Source organism: Ambystoma mexicanum, chromosome 13 (genome assembly GCF_040938575.1).
Source record: "Ambystoma mexicanum isolate Mex_15411 chromosome 13, UKY_AmexF1_1, whole genome shotgun sequence".
Lineage (NCBI taxonomy): Eukaryota > Metazoa > Chordata > Amphibia > Caudata > Ambystomatidae > Ambystoma > Ambystoma mexicanum.
In genome coordinates this window covers 388053789-388078026 of record NC_090938.1, presented here as the reverse complement: position 1 = coordinate 388078026, position 24238 = coordinate 388053789, and the positions used below count along the sequence as shown (strand labels likewise).

The 24238-nt window shown below is 46.5% G+C and overlaps 1 protein-coding gene across 1 annotated transcript in view; it reads left to right on the top strand.

Annotated features, from left to right (window-relative positions):
- The window catches only part of SLC22A17 (solute carrier family 22 member 17), a 291227-nt gene extending 268353 nt beyond the window's left edge, over positions 1-22874 (top strand). The window contains exon 10 of the mRNA XM_069633948.1: positions 4214-22874. Coding sequence (XP_069490049.1) covers positions 4214-4502 — 289 coding nt within the window. The 3' untranslated portion in view covers positions 4503-22874. The remainder of the gene's footprint in view (positions 1-4213) is intronic.
- Positions 22875-24238: the final 1364 nt, after the last annotated feature.

The window sequence follows — 24238 nt, the reverse complement described above, 5'->3', positions numbered from 1 at the left end:
TTCAGCAAAAGGCCATAATGGCCTTTGGGTTTTGAAAGGTTTATAACAAAATGTAATCTGTGTAGGAGTTACCTGATTGTGTCTAACAAATGCATGGTTCATCTATGATGTGATGGAAATATTACATTCTACCAAAAATAAACACTTTTTGGTGTTAAATATGAACATCTGAAAATAATGTAGTTAGTTTAAAACTGTTCTGTGTGATATTGGACTGGAGGACGGCATAGGTTTAGGCAACTAACTTGTGCTTTCAGAATAAAATGCCCATTTGCATTTCTTCACACAGAAAGGTTACGAGGGTCTTATCCAAAACAATGGTCCCTTAAACGAGTCATCATTTATAAATCGCTCCTAATTTAAAAAAAAAAACTCCAAGGGGCCTGCAGCTACTGATGGGCCACTGGTTGCGGATGCTCTAGAGAGCCACAGGAGCTTTGGAGGTGACCGTGACACTGGCCTCACGCAAGCCTCGTAACCTATCATACCATACCATACCATACATGGAAGCCTCACACAGATTTCCTTTTAAAGCTGACGGGTAGATGACATTTTTCAGCTCTCCTCCAGCCAGATACACATAGACAGAGGGTCTGTGGCCACAGAGACACTGAAAAATCCATGTTATACCATTTTTTGTAAATACAAATATTTGTCAGATGTCATGGAATATTTTGACTTGAATCAGCAACCACAAAAATGGCTCAAATGTGTCTACAATTCCTCAAAATAGCTCTTACGACATACACATTTTATTTTACAAAGAAAATGATCTAACAATGAATGTACAGTGATTTTAAATAAGGTCTGGGGGCAGGAGGGGAAGCAATGGGAGAAAGTTTACAGGCATACATGGGGGGCAAGTAGGGCCATTTTCCTACTGTTTGCCAAGCCCACTCTCCAGCCACCCCTTTACCCCCAAACTGCCTTCCATCCCCCTAAGGCACCACTGGAGCAGGGGAAACCGCGTTTTTCAGTTTAAACCTAGGAGGCACGTTTTCTTCTTGCGTTTTTCCAGTGTTTATCGGATTTCAATGAAAACAGGAACGCCTAATTATGCCCTCCTCTATTGGCTGTATATATGTATTCTATTATTAGTGTTGTGTGATACTTGTAAATGTTAGTAGTCCTTTTTCATAGTGTTGTTTGGCCATAAATAAATAACTGTATTTGTATAGATATTGTCTAAGTGTCATTTTTTACTCCCATTGTGCGTACTCATTGTGGACCCTTTAAAAGTTCACCACCTCTTGAGACTTAACCTAGACCACTCGTCACTGCTATCTTGAACTGGTTTGACTACAGCTCCCAGAGTTGTCCCTGTCACAATATAGGTTGGCCTTCTGCCCGCAGGCCAGAGTATAGAAAAGCAGTCCTAACAGTCACCAAAAACATGTTGGGACGATGTTATTGCATTTTTTTAACCACAAAAAGCAGGGGAGAACCCCCCCTCCACACCTTTCCCGCCATTCCTGTATACCTTACCAAATCGTACCATCTATATTTGTATGGTAAACAAAAAAAAACGCAAAACATGAGTCAAAACGAATTCTGCAAAATTGCCATTCGTCATCTTGGGTACTTTATTTCTAGAACCACGTGCTATGAGGTGACCAGTGATTCCTTTTCAACTTGAGCAAGGACACTAGGCACCCTCGCCTTGCCCGACTTAACCTTCTCTCATTTCCCCCTCCTCCATAATGGCGGGACCTCCTTAAAGGTCTAGAGCACTGTATGCATTAACCATTTGAATCTTGGCATTGTGTGAGCATAGACTACTTTCTTGGGAATGGGATTTAATTGTGCAGGTGCTTAAATGAGTTCCAAACGCTCTGCGCCATTAAACAATTGATGGCTTTCCATCAGAATAAGGTGGTCCTCTGGACACATGCCCCAGGTTTATTCCAAACGTGTGTTAATGCTTTTCACATTAATTAAGAGATGTATCTTTGCTTGTTCTTTCCACCCATGCATCATCTGTATATCATTTATGTAAAATTAGATCTTCATTTTAACCCCCACATAACTCTGGCTCTTTGCTTCTCTGCCCACTCCTTTCTCCGTCATGGTGGCGCAGACATAGGACAGTTGCCCCTTGAAACACCATTGCAAGATGGCCCATGCCCTGCATCCGCCAGTGCCATCTTCGGCATGGCTCATCCATACCACGTGAGAATATCTCTGCTGATTTCACCGAGCAAACAATGTATTCGGTGCAGACATCGCTTTAGGGTGGCACGCGGTCTGCTAGTATTTCGCCCTATCTGCATTCTCTAGGAGTGATGCAGAACTCCCCTAGAAGCTCCTAAGGAATATATTTGCATTGCTGCTGACACTGCCTTTGTGTCCTTGCAAATCTTTCCTGCGAATACCAATGATTGGAAGTAGGAGAAGGAAATGACGTAGGAGTTGCATACATATACCTTCATGGTTGCTCTATCTCTCCTAGTACAAGGCTTTCCGGTCTCGACACCTTGCCGCCACGCCCTCTGCCCTCTTCCTTGAATGGTACATAGCAAATAACTGCACATTAATGGGACTGTTGGAGGTGTCCTGCTGTGCAGGGACAGTGTCGTGGAATGGTATTATTCCTTATGCAAACTCTGTGATTATCTGGCTATACACTTTGTTAGCTTTATTTTAAAGCAGTGCCCGGTGCTCGCACCAGGCGACAGGCTATCCCAAAGATTAGAGGAGAGGACCCTGGACTTAAGAGTAGCAGACCCACCTAAAGATAACCCTATTAAAAATGCAGAAAAATGGCCATGAAAGGAATTCGGGGATACAGCTATTGTGAGTTGGCAGTGGCATGTCCAGAGAGTGGCTTGGGGTGGCATGTGCTACCCCTGGAATCTGATTGGCCAGCCCAAGTGCCACCCCATTATCCTAAACTATGATCATTTTGTGTGTGCTCGTACTTCATGCCATCCCATAAGTCAGTGCTCCACTTGGGCCACCCAAGTCTAAAGAGTTTGGACCCGCCACTGTGAGTTGGGCCGGTACACTTAATTATTTCTGTGGGTTCAGGGATTGTTGGTCTCTGGGATGCTTAAGCTCTGGAATTCTTGAATGGTTCCTGCTCCCTGAAATTGTTGGCGCCTTGATTTTTTTTTTGAGTGTACCATTTATTTGTTCCCTCTTTACCGAGGTACATGGACTCCCTAAGTTGTTTTCCCCAGTTCCGTGCTGCCTTAATCCATGCATCCCGTGATTACTGCCCACCATTGCATCTCTCCTACTCCTTCATTTCTGCACTCCCTTACTCCTGGTTTAAGCACACCCTGAGTTCCACCCTCCCTGATTTCTGTGCACCATTTAGTGCTGATTCCCACCACCCCAGATATAACACCCATACCAAGTTATGATTTACCCACAGAATTTCTGTTCATCTCTTGTTTTCGGCCCTGCCACACTACTTGCAATGCTTCCTGGTTTCTATGCATGCCATTTCCTGTGCTGTGCTCCCCACTCGTAAAGCCACTGATTTCTCTCCCACACTCATTACATTTGAGTTATCTCTCCAGTATGTACTTTCCTGCCCCCCCCCCCCAAAACACCCTAATCTGCTACATCTGCTATCTGTGCTGGGCAAGTCCTGATCTCCCAGACTTGTGTTCACTAGTTGATTGACTGATTAAGACATTTGGATTTGGTTGCTGGACGAACCAAATCATATCAAGTCACAGTTGTTATAAACTAAATCAGCGGTGAGTTACCAAGTTTTAGGAACTTACTGTATGGTCTTAGACCATTTATCCTCTAATCTATTTAAACAAGTAGGTTTTTAATTTTTTTTTTTTAAACAGGGACAAGGACCCTACTTTCCTAATCTCTAGTAGCAGGGTATCCTGATTTTTTTTTCCGACCTTTCATTCCTGCCCCTTCACCTCTTTTATGTGCCCTTATTTCTACACTCCCTGATTTTGGTGCTGTGCATGCTCAACCGCACATTTCCTGATTTGATAGCTCTTTGATATATGCAGACGCCGATTCTCATTTACCACAATAGTTGCACACCCTTAATGTTCTCCCACACTCCCTGATTTCTGCCCTATGCAATCTAGTTTCTGCTCTGCCTCATGTCCCACACTCGCCGATCATTGCATTCCTGGATGCCTTCCTCCGTGATTGCTGCCCTCCCTGATTTCCAATGTCTTGTGCATTCTTGGATTTCTGCTTTTCCTGATCTTATGCATATCCTTTCTTTCCCCAGAGGGCGCTGCCTCGGCCTCACCCTGGCCATGGCTTGGCTGGGGAAGCTCAGCTCCCCGCTACTGGACCTCCACAACCAGCACGGCTACTTCCTGCAGCACGTGATCTTGGCATCGCTGGCCATACTCTGCATCCTCAGCATCATGCTGCTGCCTGAGAGCAAGCGCAAGCCTCTGCCAGAGACCCTGCTGGATGGCGAGGGATACCGCCGGCCGCCACTCATGAGGGGACACCACCGCCGCTTGCAGGACAATGTGCCGCTACTTTCCACGCCCAATCAAGCCATGTGAGGGATGTTTATGGGCAGTACTAAATGAGCGGACATGATGAGCTGGACCCATCCCTTACCATTGGTGGTTGGAGACACTCGATCATGTGAGGCATGGTGGCTGGTGCCACTCAGTCATGTCAAGCAGAGTGACTGGCTGCACTGAACCATGTGAGGCTTGTGACTGGTGGTACTCAACCATGTGAGGCATAGAAGCTGGCAGCACTAAAGCATGTGAAGCACAGTGGCTTGAGGAAAAACTGCGTGGCACTGTGAATGGTGGTATTCAATCATTTGACGCACAGTGACCGGCAGCTCTCGTGCATGTTGGGCATGGTGGCTAGTTGCAAAATGTGGTGAACAATGACTGGTGGCATTTTGATTGCGTGAGGTTCTGTGATGAATGATGCTTTTGTCTCCTTTACATTCAGCTAGGCACCTTCAAAGATCTCCAGATGTTGCTAGTTTACTTCCCAGCCCACTCTCCATTAAGTGCAAAGGAGTCTTTTGGCTCTCTGAGGGTGGTAGATGTTAGGCCACACAAAATGGCAGGTCAGTCTAAACACGTCAACAAGTCTAATCATGCCGGGCAAGGGAGGAAAGGAAGCATGTTACTGTAGAAGGGGAAACACAGAGTCAAATCTGCCCCATGTTAAAAGAAACGGGACAACACACCCAGGCTCTGTGTGTGGGTTTGGCCATGAGAAGAAGTACTGAGGTAAGGTTGCTGCTCAAGACAAATCATCCCGAGTTATTCACAGCAGCAACTTCTTGTCAGGGTGGGCTGCCTTTCACCCCGGTCAAAATAGGCTTCCCTTCTGGTTGGAGGACAACCTTGCCGTCTGCCTGCTGCCTTTTATTCACCCCCACCCCCAAGAGGTGTACAAGTCTTTTGGTGATTGATAGGACTAGGAAGAGGAAGGCTGCGTTCTCAGAATCTTGGCACCATGTACGCCACCATTTTGGCCCTATTGGCATCTTCGAAATCCTCAGTCCTTCTGGAAGGAACTGGGCAGCTTGGTGATGTCGTAGAGTGGCATTACCTACTACCATTATGTTTTCCACATGGGTTTGAGGTGCCTGGGTTTCAGAAAGTCCTCAGGCGCTTGAAGTTGCACCTCAAAGCTGTTCCTCAGTATACAGAGAACTTACTCCACAGTAGTAGGTAGCTGTTGGCTTCCACCCCTCTGTTTCTTTTTAAGACTCAGCACACAACTGAGAATCTGGCAGTAGTCTCCTTGTTACCCCTCCCACCCACAGTCATTCTAGGAACCCTCATTGCGCACTGGTGCACCCCCCCCCCTTAACGTGATTTTATTACGGCAGAGTAATAACTTGAGGTGGAGATCACAACTGCACCTCAGCAATGGTGGATTGTCACTGGCAGCATGAGCCGAGCGACCACAGGTGTGACAGCAACCGTACACGCTGAAGAGATTACTCATGTACAGGTTGCATGTGGCGCAGCAGTAAAATTAGGAGCGAGCTGTTTCTCAACAGACATACCATGCACGGTTCTGGTATATTTGTAGTCTGGCAGCTGTGTGTCATACTGCCTGTAGGCTTGATTTCAGCAATGCCTGCAAAGAAAGATAATACACGCTGCAGTTCCCTACTCCATCACATAGCTTCACAGCTACTCTTGGGGTGTTGCAGGGGCCCAACTGTGGCGAACACTGTGAACACTTCACGCAGTAGCGCAATAACATGGCTCAAGAGGCCTTACAGGCTTTCCAGAGGACCTAGAGGTAGTGGGACTCCTTGACTTTTTTTGTGCACCAGTACCTTCCCCTCTAGAATCTGGGTGGGGGTAGGGTGAGCGGTCATTGTCCTTGGTTGCTGTTTCTTGCAAAGAATGAGTTGGAGGTCCTTGTTTTACAAGGCACCTGGCTGGAGGCCACCTCTGGAGATGTCCAAAGTCCCATCCATTTTAGGCATCATTAGTGCTTATCAGAATTATCTGTAAGACATATGTTAAAACGAGATGGGTGGCCATAGATGGATTCCTGGGCCCCATATCAGGATAAACTGACATTGCATGTGTTGTGCTACTGTTCCACCACTTCACACATCAGAGGGTGTCCTTCGTACTTATTAGAAAGCTCTGTGATTTAAAACTGGGGTCTAAGGGAGAGTCACTGTGGCAAAGTATGTTTGTCTAGCAGATAACTGGAAAATTGTTCGGACTGGTGATTAATGTGATGGTGAGCTTCTTCAACAGCTGACTGTCGAACAGTTCTAGCAGGTGGGGTCCATCACCCATGACTTCCCTATGGGAAACTTCAGTAGCCACTGCACCTCTTGATGCTATCTAGATGCCTTTGACTTCCGTCCTCGGACACTACTCGCAAGTCCTTTTCTGCATCATGGTGCTACTGGCTGCATGCTGCATATATTTGAAACAGCTGCAATTAAGTGAGATTTGGGCGCCAGATAAAGTTGGGGGGGGGGCTAAAATCTTGAAAACGTGTGTGTGTTTTTAATGCCATTTAAATCGGCTTACCCATTATAACATTCCATTGGTTTTCCTCTAAACCATGCACTCCATTCACATACTGACAATGCTATGGTCTCACAAAGGGTCCTGCACTCTTCGTTGTGTGGCCCAGGGCCAGGGACTTCAGTCGCGTATTTACTGTTCTGTTGTATCACTCAGTGCCTTGCAACCAGTTATGTTGGACCCATTCCATCAATTTGTGAGTACTACACACTCTCGTCACTTTCTAACCATTGTATCCTCATCATCTCTTCACTCAGAACCTTGCACTCTAGCAACAGTCTACCGTTCTAGGTTCGAACCCCTTGCCCTGCACTCCAGCCACTTTAAATAATTGTATCATCATCCCACTCAGAACCCTGCACTCTAGCAACATTCTACCGTTCTAGGTTCTCACCCAGAGCCCTGCACGGCAGTCACTTTTTAACCATTGTATTGTCCTCTGACTCAGAGCCCTGCACTCTAGCATCATTCTACCTTTTTGGATCATCGTACTCGGAACCCTGCACTCCCGTCACTTTCTAACCATTGTATTATCTCGCTTAAAACCCTGCACTCTAGCAACATTCTACGGTTCTAGGTTCTCACCCAGAGCCCTGCACTCTAGTTACTTTTTAACCATTGTATTGTCCTCTGACTCAGAGCCCTGCATTCTAGCATCATTCTACCTTTTTGGATCATCGTACTCGGAACCCTGCACTCCCGTCACTTTCTAACCATTGTATTATCTTGCTTAAAACCCTGCACTCTAGCAACATTCTACGGTTCTAGGTTCTCACCCAGAGCCCTGCACTCTAGTTACTTTTTAACCATTGTATTGTCCTCTGACTCAGAGCCCTGCATTCTAGCATCATTCTACCTTTTTGGATCATCGTACTCGGACCCCTGCACTCCTGTCACTTTCTAACCATTGTATTATCTCACTTGGAACCCTGCACTCTAGCAACATTTTACCGTTCTAGGTTCTCTCCCAGAGCCCTGCACTCAAGTCACTTTCTCGCTGTTCTATGGTCTCACCCAAAGCCCTCACCTCTAGTCACAATCGAACTGTTTTCCTAGCCATTCTACACAACCAGAGTCTTGCACCACAATCGCACATAACGCTTTCATGGTCTTATCCGGAGCCCACACTCTAGTCACATTCCAACCATTCAATTGTCTCGCCCTGCACTCCATTCAATTTCTAACATTCTCTGATTTCACCAAATGGCCTAACACTGCAGTCCCTTTTTAACCTTTCTACAGTTTCACACATGGCCCTTAGCTCCAGTCACTTTCTAACCATGCTGTGGTTTTAAGAAGGGCCCATCGCTCTGGTCTCTTTCTGTCACTGGTGTGTTCTTACACAGGGTCAAGCTATCTTGATAACCTTACAATCTCTCTGATCCCATTGAAGGCTCTGCAAAAGTCTCCTTCAAATCTCTGCTGTTTCTCCAGGTCTCTCCATTACAGTTCATTTCTAGCACTATGTGGTCTCACTCTGGTTCCAGCTCTTCAGTCACTTACTAACCCCTGCATGCCTCCTTTCTGGACCCTGCACTGCAACCACTTTCTCATTTCTCTGTGGTTTCATCCGGATCAGTAGACTCCAATTATGTTGTAAAACCCCTTCATGGTCTAAACTAGTGCCCTGCAACTCATTCCCTATCTGTCCTCTTCAGGGACTAACTCCTAGCCCTACAGTCACTGTCTCACCTGTGCATGGTCCCATGAGGACCCTGTAAGGGGTGGGCCATGCACCGAAGCATGTATGATGCTGTACCATGGTTAAACAATAAAATCAATTAAAGTACAATGAACTAAAAGGTATTAGAAGAAAAAATAAGACTGAGCAAAGCAACGTATCAGAATGATATTATAGCTATTGCTTAGAAAACAATGTGGCGTCAAAAATGTATGAACCACCCATTTGGTTGTATGATGTCTAGTCTCCATGAGCAAGAGTTTCTATAAAGTAACAGCATTTTCCGTGTTGGATTTCCTAATTTTGGAACAACCCATCACCCTGACCACCATGGTTGTGATGCTTAGTTCCTTTTGCATTGCAGTTCTTGCTTCAGTAACCCGAGATAAGAAGTGGCCACGAGGCGACCAGCTGGGGCTTTATAAAAATAAAAAGGAAGCAAAGCGTTTGCCCTCTACACCACTGGACCTATATGAAACTTAAGAGTTTCATGACAGGCACTTTTGTGAGAGTAGATAAACTCTTGTAAAAGAAGAGCATACCAGTTTGAGCTACATTTGGGCATGTAAAATATGCAGTGAAACTGCCTCAAAACCAGAGTGTTGTGATCCGATCTCCCGGTACATGACCAGAAGTCATCTGAAGCGATCCAGATGTCCTACAATGCACAGAAAATTGGTTGATGTTTTACTATAGTTCACATGTATGGATCCAAGCAGCAGAGCTGGGGTGCAGAGTCTAGACCAAGTGCTCTGTGCTTCAGTCCAGTCACTTTCCAATCTCTTGTTGATCTCGCCATGTATGTAGCACTTTACTCACTTGCTAACTTCACTGTGGTCTTTCCTGTTATCCTGGACTACTCCACCCTTTCTTCACATGTCTGTGCTTTCAATCAGGGCCCAGCTTCCGAGCCACTTCCTAATCCCTTCATTATCTCACAGAGGGCCCTGCAATTCACCTACATTCTAACTCATCAATGGTTAAATCAAAGGCCCTAACAGGCATTGATTTTCTAATCCTTCAATTGTTCTCAAGAAGGTTGTGGGACTTCAGACACTTGCTAGCCCCACTAAGGTCTTAAAAGCGGCTTTACAGTGGAATCAGTTTCTTAATCCTCCATAGACTTATTCTGTACCTGTATACATTTCAAACACTGCCATGTCCTTCCCCGGCGCCCTTCAGTCAATAATAACTTTGTTTGATCTGAAGCAGGGATATTGACTCGTTCTACACATTTTGTGATCTAAACAGTGTCCCTAAACAGCAATCACTTTCTAACACATTCCCAAACCAGATATCACACAGAAATCTCCAATATACTCATATCAGCCTCTTGAGTGGTCTTACTTGTGGCCTTTCCTTATAAGTCACGCTAAGGGGAATTTGTGATTTCGCCCAAAACACTGCATTTCAATCAGTTCCTAACACTAACCCCACCACAGTGCCCTGATCACTATTCAATTTCCAATTACTGTGTTGGTTTCAATCAGTGAGAGTTGGTCCAGTGACTTCATAACACATCTGTGGCCTTACTCAAAGACTTTCACTACCTCTCTCTCCACCCATACAGTGGTTTCCCACAGCAGTCACCTTACATCCCATCTATGTTCCTGGGACCTGAACTTCATTCCATTAGAACCATCTTGTGGACACACCAAGGGACGAGCACGCCAGTAAGTTCTAAACCTCTCTGTGGTCTTACTCACAGTCTTGTAGTACTCATTCCTCTATGGTTTCACTTGCTTTTCACTTCAGCCCTTTTTTTAACCCATGCCACGCCGTGGATTGACATGCAGTCTCAGTTCTCTCAGTCAGTGCCGTGCACTCAAGTTACTGACTAATACTGCAATGTCTCTCCCGGTGCACCTTCACTCCAATTACCCTATACTTTCATGGTAACTGCCACTTGCACTGCTGTCCCTTTATAATCTGACCGTTCTCACCTAGCATCTTGCACTGCAGTCACTTTGTCTCTCCTCCACATTCACTCTAAGTGTCCCGACTTCTAGTCAGTTTTTAACCCCCTCTTGTCTCACCTAAGCTCCTGGCTCAGACATAAGCCTTGTATTATCTTCATGATCTCATGTTTGGACCTGCATTCAAATTACTTAATGGTGTCACCAGGAGCCTTGCTCTCGAGTCGCTGTTACCACACCCATGGTGTCCAGGTTTGTCGATTTGTAACTGCTTCACAGACTTCCCGAATGGCTCTATAGCCCAATCCCTTTGTAGGCCCTTTAATGGTTTCACCTATGCACGTCAGTCACTTTACACCATCTGGTTTGTCTCACTGGGACCCCATACATCAAAGCTTTTCTAATCACTCAATAGTGGTGTCCAAAGGCCATGTATTCCAAGCAATTGGTGATCCCACCCAATGGCCCCATATTTCAGTGACCTTTTAACCACTCCTATGCCTGACCCAGATCACTTTTCACCCTCTCCTTTGTCCAATTCAGGCTGTGCAGTGTAAGAAACCTGAAGGTGTCTCACCAGCTAGTCCCCAGAGATCTATCATCCAGGTGGCCAGGACACGGTCATCGCTATTGGATCCAGTTCTTGGGGGTGGGGGAGGATCACCTGGATGGGGGGTATTCTGGAAGTGGGACACCAACGGGTGAGACGTGGTACCCCCTTCCTTATAACACCTTTTCTCCATCCTACCCCATAGGATATTTAGAAGCTCTAACCCCACTGCCCCTTTTCCAACACAAACACTTTCTTACACAGTGAAAGACAACAGACTAACACCAGAGCCGCTTACCTGACATGTCACAACACAAGGGTCAGGCAATTGACAATAACTACACACACCTGACAGCCCTTTCCCTTCCCCACAAGGATAAAAGGTGGAGCACAAGAGCACACTTTGAGCAAGGCAAAAAACGCACAAAGAAGCAGCTATTCGAGAATAGTAGTTCAAACAGGAGAAAGACGACGAGACCTGAAAGGACGACGAGGAGGCAAGTGCCCTTGCCCTTTTCGACACAGACCTGCAAAGCCTCAGTGAAAGGAATCATAAGACTGGGAACTAAAGTTGACGTGTGGTGTAACAGATGTCCGTAGTGCATAGGTCCTCCCACACTGATAACCAAAGCGGGGAGATGCGCTTGCTACCCTGGTACTGTCCTTGACTCCAGATACAAGAAACGCAGAGGAGTTCAGCACAGCCGGAAAGTCGGAGGCAGAACCGATAGTAAACTGACTGTGTTGAGTGAAGATTGCAAATGGCAACATGATATGAATTGAAGGAAACAAAGAACTTGTGTGTTACTGAACTTTTTAGAAAGCTCAGAAAAAGACCAGCTTCAGAGTGGTCCGGGGCCACGTGGTCGCTCATTCAAAAGACTCTGGCTGGTCCCTTTTGGTTGAAACTACAGATACCAGGAGGCCCTAGGAGAGCCTGATGTAAGAGGTCAAAGTGGACCTACACTGGTCGCGTAAAACCCCTTTTACAATCAAAAGTCTTTGACATGTGATCAAGAGGAAAGCTACGGGAAGTGAATTCCGCATTTTGATAAAGCAAAGTGAACTGTGCATCTGGCCATAGTGAACCCGACTGATGGAGGCTAATATTAAAGAAGGATTGGAGCCCAGTTGAGGGGTATCCATGGGTGAAGAGTCGTCACTGAACATAAAAAATTACGGAAAGGAACTTTTGTTTTGTTATTGTGACACATCAGGCCCTCAGAGGCAAGAGACTTTGTATGAAAGAGACTTGGCCACAGAAGGTCCTGATATCGCTGAAAAGAACTGTAATATTGTTTTAGAGGAAACCCAGTTTTCTGTTGGAGTCACACCTTTGTCCGGTGCTAAACACGTGATGGAGTGAGAACCCAGCTATGCCATCCTAACTTATCATTTCACTTTTTTCTTTTCTGATGACCATCATCCCCCACTATTTTGTAACTTAGCGGTAAGGATTGGCAATAGTTTATTTTTTAGTATGGGCCCTTTTTATTTGACAAGACACTACTATGACTGCCTTATTATTATTTGATGGTTGTAGTTTGCTCCCATCTTATGTTTAGGTTTAGAATAAGTGTTTTTTCTCACCCATTTATACAGTTTAATAAACACCCTTGAACTGTGATCACTTGTGCCTGTCTTTACTGTTACCACCATGAGTACCTTACATATGGTGTCAGAAGTGGGATGTGGCTCAATTGAAACTAATTGGGGAACCCTATAATTTCAAAAACTCTGAGTGCTTCTACCCCTTCTGTTGCCACCAAGGAATCAATAGGTTTTGATATTTTTAGCAGTAGGCAAGCTATTGCCCCCCCCCCCTGGGAAAAGAGGAATGATTCCTATAGACTTGGTTTTAATACCCCCTTCGGGGTGTTACATAAGAATGGCCCCAAAATCCAGCCTAGCGTGGAAGTTCCGTATAAACGTTTTAGCTGGCGTCACTGATCCCAACTTCCGGGCGATGTAAAGGTTCTCTTAGAGAATCATGGTGAGATCCCCTTTGAAGTACATTGTGGAGATCAAATTGCTCAAAGAATTTTGGAAAAGGCTCTATTACCTCAGTTTAAAGAAAGTGAAACAGAAGAGCAAGTTACTTACCAATTGGTAACGTTTTTTTGACTGGATGTTCCTCCGACGTATTCCTCATCTTAGACATGTGATGTCCACAGCTGTGCTGCTTAGAAAATTGTTTCAGCAGAGGGCGCCCTGCGTCGATGGTGTCAGGTTGATGTCCCTCGAAGGCCTCCATCGAGGGTGACGTCATTGGATGTTAAAAGTAGCTTGCACGGTGCCCGTAGCCTCAATTCATGTTTATCCTCCTCACAACATGTGGCACATGGGCCAATAATTACAGCATTGACTGCTCTTAGCCTTGTTGGAACATAAGCTGCAACCGCATGGGAAATTCTTGAGAGCGGTAAGCTGGGAGGGCGATGAGGAATGCGTTGGAGGAACAACCAGTCGAAAGAACGTTACCAGTTGGTAAGTAACTTGTTCTTTCAAATGGATTGTGTACTCCAAGATATTCCTCATCTTTGACAGACTCCCAAAACAGTATCCATGAGAGGAGGAGGGAAAACAATTTAGGCATACCCAATCAAATGTACTGCTTTACCAAAGGCAACATCCTGAGCATGGGAAGTATCCAGGGAATAATGCTTAACAAATGTGTGTATGGAAGACCACGTTGCCACGTTGCAGATGTTCCTTACTGGTACACTCCTCTGCAGGGCAGTCGATCTAGCCATGCCCCTGGTGGAATGAGCTTGCAAGCCCTCAGGAGGGTCCTTGCCAACCAACCGGTAGCATTCTGAAATAATGAGGATGATCCACCTAGACAAGGTTTGCTTAGAAACAGCCTGGCCCAAACAGTGTCCAGTATACCCCACAAAGAGCTGGTCGTCCACTCTGACCCTGGACATCCTAGAAAGATAAAAGCTTGAAGCCCTAAGATCCAACCTATGGAGTCTCTCCTCGTCCTTACTAGGATGTGGAGGAGGATAGAAGGCGGAGAGCACCACCTTCTGACTTAAATGAAATTCTGACACTACCTTAGGTAGAAAGGACGGACGTACTCTCAATACAACCCTGTCCTTGTGGAACATAGTAAAGGGTGGCTAAGAAGAAAGTGCCTGCAATTCGCTCACTCTTCTAGCAGAGGTAACTGCAACCAAGAAAACAGTCTTTAATGTCAACAATCTCAACGGACACGAATGCAAGGGTTCAAATGGAGCACCCATCATAAATTTTAAGACCAAATTAAGGTCCCAGACTGGCACCTGAAAAGGCGACGGCGGGAACACATTTGTCAGCCCTTTCAGAAACTGAACAATCAGCGGAATCTTAAAATAAGAACATTCTTCGGATGAGCGCTTAAAGATAGACAGCGCTGCCAGGTAACCTTTAATGGTTCCCACCTGAAGACCCCTGTGGGCTAAAGAAAGCAAGAAGGAGAGAACCTCCGGAATAGAGCACTGGAAAGGATCAACATTCTTTCCTCTGCACCAGTCGCAAAACTTACGGCAACGGTACAGGGACTTTGTTGCTGGCTGCCTATACGAAAGCAACACCTCCATCACATTATCTGAGAGGTCCCAGTCCTTATATCTCAACCTTTCAGAAACCATGCGTGAAGGTTAAGAGTCTTCACCTCTGGATGGAGAACCCGACCTTCCTCTCGCGAGAGAAGATCCTCTCTTTAAGTATCGGAGGACAGATGGACTTGTCTAGAAGGTCCGGGTACCGCGCTCTCCTGGCCCAAACCGGAGCAATTAGGATCATGCAGGTCCTGAACCGTCATAAACCACCTGAGAACATGAGGAATGACAGGGATTGGAGGAAACACGTACAGAAGCGGGAATGACCCATCCACAATGGGCGCGTCCCCTAGAGCTCCTCTCGGAGGAAATTCCTTTGAGCAGTACCTTTCGCACTTCCGTTGGCACCGGTCACAAACAGGTCCACCTGCGGGGTTCCCCAAAGGGCAAAGATCTCTTGAAGGACTTCCTGAGCTAGTGCCCACTCGTGGGAGACTGTGCTTTGCCTGCTCAGAGCGTCCGCTTCCATGTTCTCCTCTTCGGCCAGATGAACCGCCGCCAAGGAGATTCCCTCTTGAGTCGCCCATAACCAGAGTTGCATTGCCTACGAGCACAGAGGGAGTGAACCTACACCACCTTTCTTGTTGAGGTAATGCATGGCCACCATGTTCTCTGTCATTATCAGGAAATATCTTCCCCGTACAGACAGCAAGAAAGCCTTCAGTGCTAGCCTGATTGCTCTCAGCTCCAGAAGATTGATGTGTAGTTTGGACTCTGATGGAGACCAATGACCGCTGATGGTCAGATCGTTGGCATGAGCCCGCCGCCCCATGAGGGAGGCGTCTGTCACTACCTTTACCTCTGGCCATGGTTGCCAAAATAGTTCTCCCTCCATAAGATTTTCTTTGCTGGCCCACCACAGAAGATTCTGGGAGACCTTGACTTGAACATGAAGGAGATCCGACATCTTGCCTGAGAACTGAGACCATTGAGCGGAGATCCCATTGAAGGGAACGCATTCTCAGCCTTGCCTCTGGCACCAGAAAAATGCAGGAAGCCATGAGGCCGAGCAACCTTAAGAATTCAAAAGCCGGAAGACTCTGGGCGTGTTGAAATTTGGAGACCATCTGAAGAATGTGTTGAGCCCTTACCTTGGGTGGCGAGCACATCCCCAAGGACATGTCCAACACCGCCCCAATATATTTGAGCTGTTGGGAAGGTGTCATATGAGACTTCTTGAAATTGAGGGAGAAGCCAAGTCTGTGAAGGGAGTAGCAGTTGACGCTGAGATGATCCAAGGCTTGTTCGGGAGAACGCACCCTGATCAGCCAATCATCCAGGTAGGGCTAGACATGAATCCCCCCGTCCTGAGATATGCTGCCACCACCACCTTGAGCTTGGTGTAGACCCTTAGGCAGAGGTCAACCCGAACGGCAGGACACGAAACTGGTAGTGCGAGCTGCCAATTGCGGAACGCAGGTATCTCCTGTGCTTGAGATGGATCAGCATATGGAAATAAGCATCCTGCAGGTCCAATGACACCAACCAATCCTGAAGTTGTAGGGCTTGAAGGATCTGAGAAAGAGTGACCATCTTCAAATTGTCCTTCCAGAGGAACTTGTTCAAGTATTTCAAGTCCAAGATGGGTCTCAGTCCTCCGTCTTTCTTGGGAATCAAAAAATATGGGGAATACCAACCCTTGTTCCTCTCTGCCACAGGCACTGGTTCTATAGCGCCTTTCTCTAGCGGGGTTAAAATCTCCTGCACAAGGAGGTCTGCAACCTCTGAAGGCTCTCATCAGCCTTGCTGCCAAACAGATGTGACCCATCAAAGGGCATGTTGAGAAGATAGGCCTCCACATTGGGTGCAACCCTGACTTCCACAACCACGCAAACCTGCGCATCACAGTGCTCGTAGCCATGGACCTGCTGACACTATCCGTAGTGTCCAACCCAGACTGAAGGGATACACACATGGCATCCTTGCCATCCTGCACAATGGCCAGAAAGCCATCCCTTTCTTCCCCTTCGGGAATATGCCCAGCCACTAAAGAGAGGCACTTCCACAGAGTGTGTGGAAACTTTGCTAAGGCACAGGTGGAGTTGGCTGATTTCAACGCCATACTCCCAGCAGAAAACACCTTGTGTGCCCATCCATCCATGCGCTTATCGTCCTTATCTGGAGGGATGGTAGGGTAAGCTGCCTGCTTCTAGGTGGCCGTTGCCGCCTGAACTACCAAACTCTCCGGAGTAGGGTGTGTGGACAGGTAGCCGGAGTCGCTACTGGATGGGCGGTATTTGTTAGTCAAGGACTTATTCACCGCCAGAATACTCTCCGGGCGTTCCAAGTAGCAGCCACCCTTTTTTGCAACGCCACATGAAATGGTAACACCGGGTCAGTGGACGGACCTTGGTCCAAAATATCCTTAAGATTGTCTTGATCAAATTGCACCGGAGGCCTTGACCAGCCCAGGTACTCCACCACTCTTGACATTAATCTCTGATAAGAGGAGTCGGCATTATCCCCCCGGATCCGGCCTACCAAAGTCCACCTCAAGGGACGTGTCAAGGCTACTGGCATCATGCAAGGACTGACACAGATCCTCCACCCGACTGTCCACGAAAATGAGACACTCCGGAACACCAGGAGTGCCATATGGCAGACCAAAAGGACCAACCTCCAGACCTTTCTTCGTCCTCATAGATGTCCTGGAGCGACTTAAAGAAGTCCTTCCTAGGAAGAGGTGTACACCTCTTCTCAGTCGCAGTCCTCACAGACTTCGATGTAGCCTTCCTCGGAGGGTCCACCGTCACAAGGACCCCCCCTAGAATAATTGGCCCAGATGGCACTGAGGGCAATGGTGCCGACAGCTCCAAGGACTTGACCGGAGGTAAAGATCCGACAGCCGCACCCGGCTGGCGTAGTGCCGATGGCGTCGACACCTTCAACAGCGTCGAGGATTTTACAGGCTTCGACAGTTTTGCCGGCGATGAAGACCGCGACCTGGACCTGGCACGTCTCTGACGACTCTCCGATGCCTTGTCCGAACAGGGCCTCGAAGGCTCCCTTTGCTTATAACGCCGTTTACCCGGGCCCGAAGGTGCACAAGCCTCCGGCCGAGAATGTCCCTTGATGGCTTTGTCAGAAGGTGCGGACAGAACTGTGCCCTGGGACTGGAACAACTTAATCATCTGCACCCTGAAAGCATCCCCCTCCTCAGGGTTCGAGGACTTGGAGGGGCAGGTCACCTTTTCTGCAGAGACGTCATCCGAAGAGGAGTGACGTCGCTTCCTGGACTGCCTCGACAAAGCGAACGAGTGGCGCGACCCACTACGGGACCTGGACTTGGATCTCTTCCAATGAGGGGAGTACCCTCTCGACTCGTCGGTGGACTGACCAGCCGAACCGGAAGCACAGGACTTGGCCACCCGACCTACCTTTAACTTCCCCTTACGTTCCCGCGAGGCCTTAGCAGTCAACGATTGGCACTTCGAGCAGATAAATCCTATGTAGATCGGTAATTTGACATCTTGGAACCGCAGTCTCAACATTTCTTGAAGCCAGACCGTGAGGTCGGCGGGGTAGAAGAAGAAGACATAGTATGGAAACCGAAAAGTAACCACGAGGCGCGCAGAGTTTCACGAAGCAAACAAGTTTGCGGAAAAAACAGAACTGAGGCTACGGGTGCCGTGTGGCCTACTTATAACATCCGATGACGTCACCCTCAACGGAGGCCTGCGAGGGACATAGACCTGCCGCCATTGACGCAGGGCTCCCTCTGCCGAAAAGATTTCCGGAGCAGCACAGCTGTGGACATCACATGTCAAAGATGAGGAATGCGTTGGAGGACACAATCCATTCAAAAGTTGAACCTTAGGCTTTGGGGAAGCTGATAAACCTTTTAACAGAAAGGAAGGGAGAAGAGCCTACCATCTATCCCGACCTAGCCTTCGCCCAGTGAAATGATCCAGCTCTTGCTGAAGCTTTTCTACAAGCTATTCCGGAAGGAGAAGGTACAGAGAAGGGGAGCCCCTTTTTCTTCTTAAAACAATGGTTACTTTATAGAAGAGAGACATCTGCGGAAGGCTTAGTAAAGACACAGTTGGTAATACCAAAGAGGCACCGAAAGGTACTGGAGATTGCACATTCCCATTTTACCGGGGGGCACTTAGGACAATCTAAAACCCAGGCACATATTAGTGGGATGTTTGTCTGGCCAGGTATTCACTCAGATATAAAGACCTTTATGCAGATGTGTGATATATGTAAAAAAAAACAAACTAGCACGCACATCCCATTACCTGCCCCTCTGAACCCGTTGCCGATCATAGAAGTCCCTTTTTCAAGTATCGGGATGGACATAATTGGACCTCTAGAAACATCAGACTAGGTAACACATATGTCCTTGTGATTGTGGAATATGCGTCCCGATATCCTGAAGCATGCCCATTTCGAAATAATACCACACAGCAAATCGTTAAACACCTCTTACCGTATTTTTCCAGGGTCGGCTTTCCCAAGGAAATACTAACGGACCAGGGTTTGAATTTTATGAATAAGCCTATGGCAGAAGTCAAATATTACCACCTTCAATGTACCATCCCCAAACCGATGACTTGGTAGAAAGATTCAATAAAACTCAAGTTAATTCTATGAAAATTGGTAGATAAAGACGGGAAAGACTGGGACCGAATGATCCCTTGGGCACTATTTGCAGTAAGGAAAACCCCTCACGCCTCCACAGGTTTCTCTCATTTTGAACTGCTCTATGGTAGAGAGCCCAGAGATGTCCTGGACATGCTCTGGAAAACCTGGGAAGAACAAGAAGAGGCACCCATTCCCATCTTGCAAACCACCACCAGAATGTGAGAACATATGAAATTGGTTCGAGATCTAGTCTGTACTCATATGAAAAATGCCCAGAGTCAACAAAAATCCACTTACAACAAGAAGGTGAGCTTAAGATCATTCTCCATAGAACAGAAAGTACTGGTCCACTTGCACTCCTCAGAAACAAACTTGTCCCTAAGTGGCACGGGAACCTGTACTTATAAAGTAGCCCAACTGGACAGGAGGAAAAAGAAGGTCCATTCATATCACGTAGATCTCTTGAAAGAGTGGAAGGAGCCAAAGTATTAGCCTGTCTAGTTCCAGAAGAGATAGACAACTTAGAATTAATTCCTCCAGAGCTATATATCCAACATGATCTAAAAGATGTAGTTATCTCATTTCCCGATGTATTCTCAGAAAAATCAGGAAGCGTAAAAGGCACATACCACTATATTAGAACACCCAAGGGTAAAGTGGTTCATTTGAAACCGAATAGACTCCCAGAAGCCCATAAACAGATAGTGATTGAGGAAGTTAACAAAACGTTGAAAGCCAATATTATTGAGCATTCTTCAAGTCCATTGTCCTCTCCTATCATGTTGGTGACTAAACCTGACCGTTCCTGGAGATTCTGCTAGATGTCCATCAAGCTAATACCATTTCTGACTTTGATGCCTATCCCATGCCACGCATTGATGACCTAATTGATAAACTCGGAGCAGCCATCTTTCTATCAACCATAGACTTAACCAAAGGGTACTGGCAAGTTCAGTATATGGGCCAGATAAGGAAAAGAATGCGTTGTCAATGCCTCACGGACTGTTTCAATTCCTCTCTTTTGGCTTACATGGCGCGCCAGCCACTTTCCAACACCTCATGGATAAAATCCTACAACCCTATTCAGATTTCTGTGCAGCTTATATTGTTGTCGATATCGTAATTTATAGTAAGACCTGGGAGGACCATCTCTTCCATCTTTATGCCATCATGAAAGTCCTCAGAGAGGCCGGACTAACTGCTAACCCAGCTAAATGCAAACTGGCCCAGTCAGCCGTAAAATACCTCAGCTTCATTGTAGGGAATGGGAATATACAGCCTCAGCATGAGAAGGTTAAAGCAGTCTTACATACACCAACACCCAAGACCAAAAGAGATCTTATAACCTTTCTCGGGTTAATTGGATTTTACCGTTGGTTTATCCCCAACTTTTCAGACAAAACAGCTCGGCTGACAGATAAAGTCAAGAATGCTGAACCCCAGAAACTTCATTGGAATGACGAAGATGATATATGTTATAATACCTTAAAACAGACTCTGTGCCAGAACCCAATCCTGAAGGTAGTAGACTTCTCTAAAGAGTTTATATTACAAACGGATGCCTCCCTTACAGGGTTAGGAGCAGTCCTGTCCCAGGTTTGCTGTGGATTAGAACACCCCATGTTATTTGCAAGTCGCAAGCTTTTCCCACATGAAAAGAATTGCTCCATGTTGGAACTAAAGGCCCTGGCAATCAAGTGGTCCATTACCCATCTTAGATATTACCTATTACGAAGATAGTTCACACTCGTTAGAGACCACTCGCCCCTAGTTTGGATTAGCCAACGCAAAAATTCCAACCCTTGGATCATGCGATGGTTCCTAGACCTGCTACCCTACTGCTTCATTGTGGAACACCAAAATGGAAAAGACCAGGGGAATGTAGACTTCCTTTCCCGGTTCCCCTGTGAAACCGCTGCACCTACATCGCATGGAGCAAGGGTATGTGAGAAACCTGAAGGTGTCTCACACGCTAGTCCCCAGAGATCTGTCATCCAGGTGGCTAGGACATGGCCATCGCTATTGGATCCAGTTCCTGGCGGTGGACCAGTGTGGAAGGATTACCTGGATGGGGGGGCTCCGAGCAGTGGAAGTGGGACACTGATGGGTGAGACGCAGTACCCCCTTCCTTATAACACCCTTTCCCCATTCTACCCTCGCTCCCCTTTTCCAACTCAAACATTTTCTTACACTGTGAAAGACAACGGACTAACACCAGAGCCATTTACCTGACATATCCCAACACAAGAGTGAGGCAGAGTCAGGCAATTGGCAATAACTACACACACTTGACAGCCCTTTCCCTTCCCCACTAGGATAAAAGGGAGAGCACACTTTGAGCAAGGCAAAACGCATGTGGAAGCAGCTATTCCAGGACGGCAGTCTAAACGAAAGAGAAAGGCGGCGAGACCTGAAAGGACGACAAGGGTGGGGGGAGTGCCCTTGCCCTTTTCAACCCTTACCTGCAAAGCCTCGGTGAAAGTAATTATAAGACCAGGAACTACAGCTGACATGTGGTGTAACAAATGTCAATGGTGCACATGGCCCTCCCACACTCATAACCAGGGCAGGGCGACGCGCTTGCTATGGTGGTGCCGTCCTTGACTCCAGAAATAAGAAACGCCAAGAAGTTCAGCACATCTAGTGAGTTGGAGGGAGAACCAATAGTAAACCGGACTGTGTTGAGCCACGGTTGCAAACGGCAACATGATATGAATTGAAGGAAACAAAGAACTTGTGTGTTACTGAACTTTTAAGAAAGACCAGAAAAAGACCAGCTGAAGAGTGGTCCAGCACCATGTTGGCACTCTTTCGAAAGACTCTGGCTAGTCCCCTTTTGTTGAAACGACATATACCAGGAGAGCCTGACGTAAGAGGTCAGAGTGGTCATACAAGGGTCGAGTAAAACCCCTTGTACAAACGAAAGTCTTTGACACATAAGCAAGAGGAAAGCTATGAGAAGTGAATACTGCATTTTGATAAAGCAAGGTGAACTGTGCATCTGGCCGTAGTGAACCCGACTGAGGCAGGCTAACATTAAAGAAGGATTGAGCCCGGTTGAGGGGGATCCAAGGGTGAAGAGTCATCACCCAACGTAAGGAATTACAGAAAGCAACTTTTGTTTTGTTATTTTCGACACATCAGGCCCTCTGAGGCAAGAGACTTTGTATGAAAGAAACTTGGCCACAGAAGGTCCTAATATCGCTGAAAAGAACTGTAACCTCGTGCTGGAGAAGCCTAGTAGTGTCTTGTGCTTAGGAGTCCCACCTTGTACCGTGCTAAAAACATGGGGGAGACCCCAGCTATACCATCCTGACTTATCATTTTGTGAACACTTCTTTCCTTTCTGGTGAACATCATCCCACACTATTTTGCAACTTAGCGGTAAGGATTTGCAATATATTATTATTTTTTTTTTTAGTATAGGCACTTTTTATTGACAAGACACCACTACCTCATTATTATTTGGTTGTAACTTGCTCCCATCTTAGATTTAGGTTTAGATTATGCATTTTTGTCACCCATTTATACAGTTTAATAAACACCCTTGAACTGTGATCACTTGTGTCTGTCTTTACTGTTGTCACCATGAGTTCCTTACAGCAGGCAAATCATTCGATTCCCTCCAGAGCTTGAAATCGTGTAATGTGCTTGCCACACTCTTGTCTGACCCAGGGCACCCTACACTCCAGCCTCTTTCTAATACCCAGATCATACTCTTGTTCATAATGCACTCCACTCATTTTTTAATTTCTTCATGGTCTTGCAGAGATGGCATTTACTGCTTTCATTCTCTAACCACTGCTTGGATTCAGCGTGAAGCACCACACTCTTATCACTTTGTAACACCTACATTACTTCCCAAAGGCCCAGTTTCTTTCTGTATTCTGTGTGTGACTCAGATTCTCTCTTATAAGCTTTGCTTGATCATTAGGAAACAAATGTCTAGTATGTCACGTGTCACGGATGGACTAATGAATACTATAACTATAACCTCCAGAAATAGTTCAAGGATTTTGTTGAATTATTATGCAGGGTGCTAGGGCTCTCCCTCGCTCTCCCTATTTTCAGTGTTTCCGTCCCTAGCCCAGGTGACCCTGTCCTCCAGGTAGTATATAGAGCTTATTGAACCCCACTATCTAAAGTCTACCCTCCTTCCAAGGAGATCCTAACAGTGATTGCCTTATTTATCTAAGCTACATCCGGGACTTTCTAAACTGGGCCTATGCTAAACCTGATATTAGTTTTAAAGGAAATGTAGGGTTATGCCTTAAAGACACTCATGCCCCACAGTGGCTTCTTCCAGTCATGCCCCAAAGCTCCTCTCCCTATCACTCACTCCCTCCTCACCACTCTTTCCAACTCCTCACATCCTCTCCTAGTACTCGTTCTATTTGTCCCTCTAATGTCTCTTGCTCTTCTTCTGCCTCCTGCCGCCACAGTTCAATAGTACGCCCTTCTACTCACTCTGTGCACTACTACTGTGTCCTCCTCATTACTACTCCCTCCTCCCCTACTCAGTCACCCGTAAATCATTTTCCCAAACACTAACACTCACTCTCTACGCTCTTTCTAAAACTCTCACTCACTTCACTTAAATGCACACTCACCATGCTGTGGCACTTGCTCTCACCAACCAATAACTAATGTTTTTTCCAAACACCTCCCCTCTCCAGTTCACCATCCTTTCTCCTGTTGGTCTCTTGGTCTGCCATTTTCACCTCCTCTGACCTCTCCTGAACAACCAAAAACTTTTGGCCATTCTTCTTGTTCTAACCCTCCTTCCATTGGATCTCTGACCGAGGTCAATCTAACCCTGTTTTCCCTGCCCATGTGGTGTTCAGGCTAAACCCTGTAGATTTCTTTTGTGCTAAAAAGCTGTGATGGATTAATGGCAGCCCACATTGCAGAGTGTCCCATGT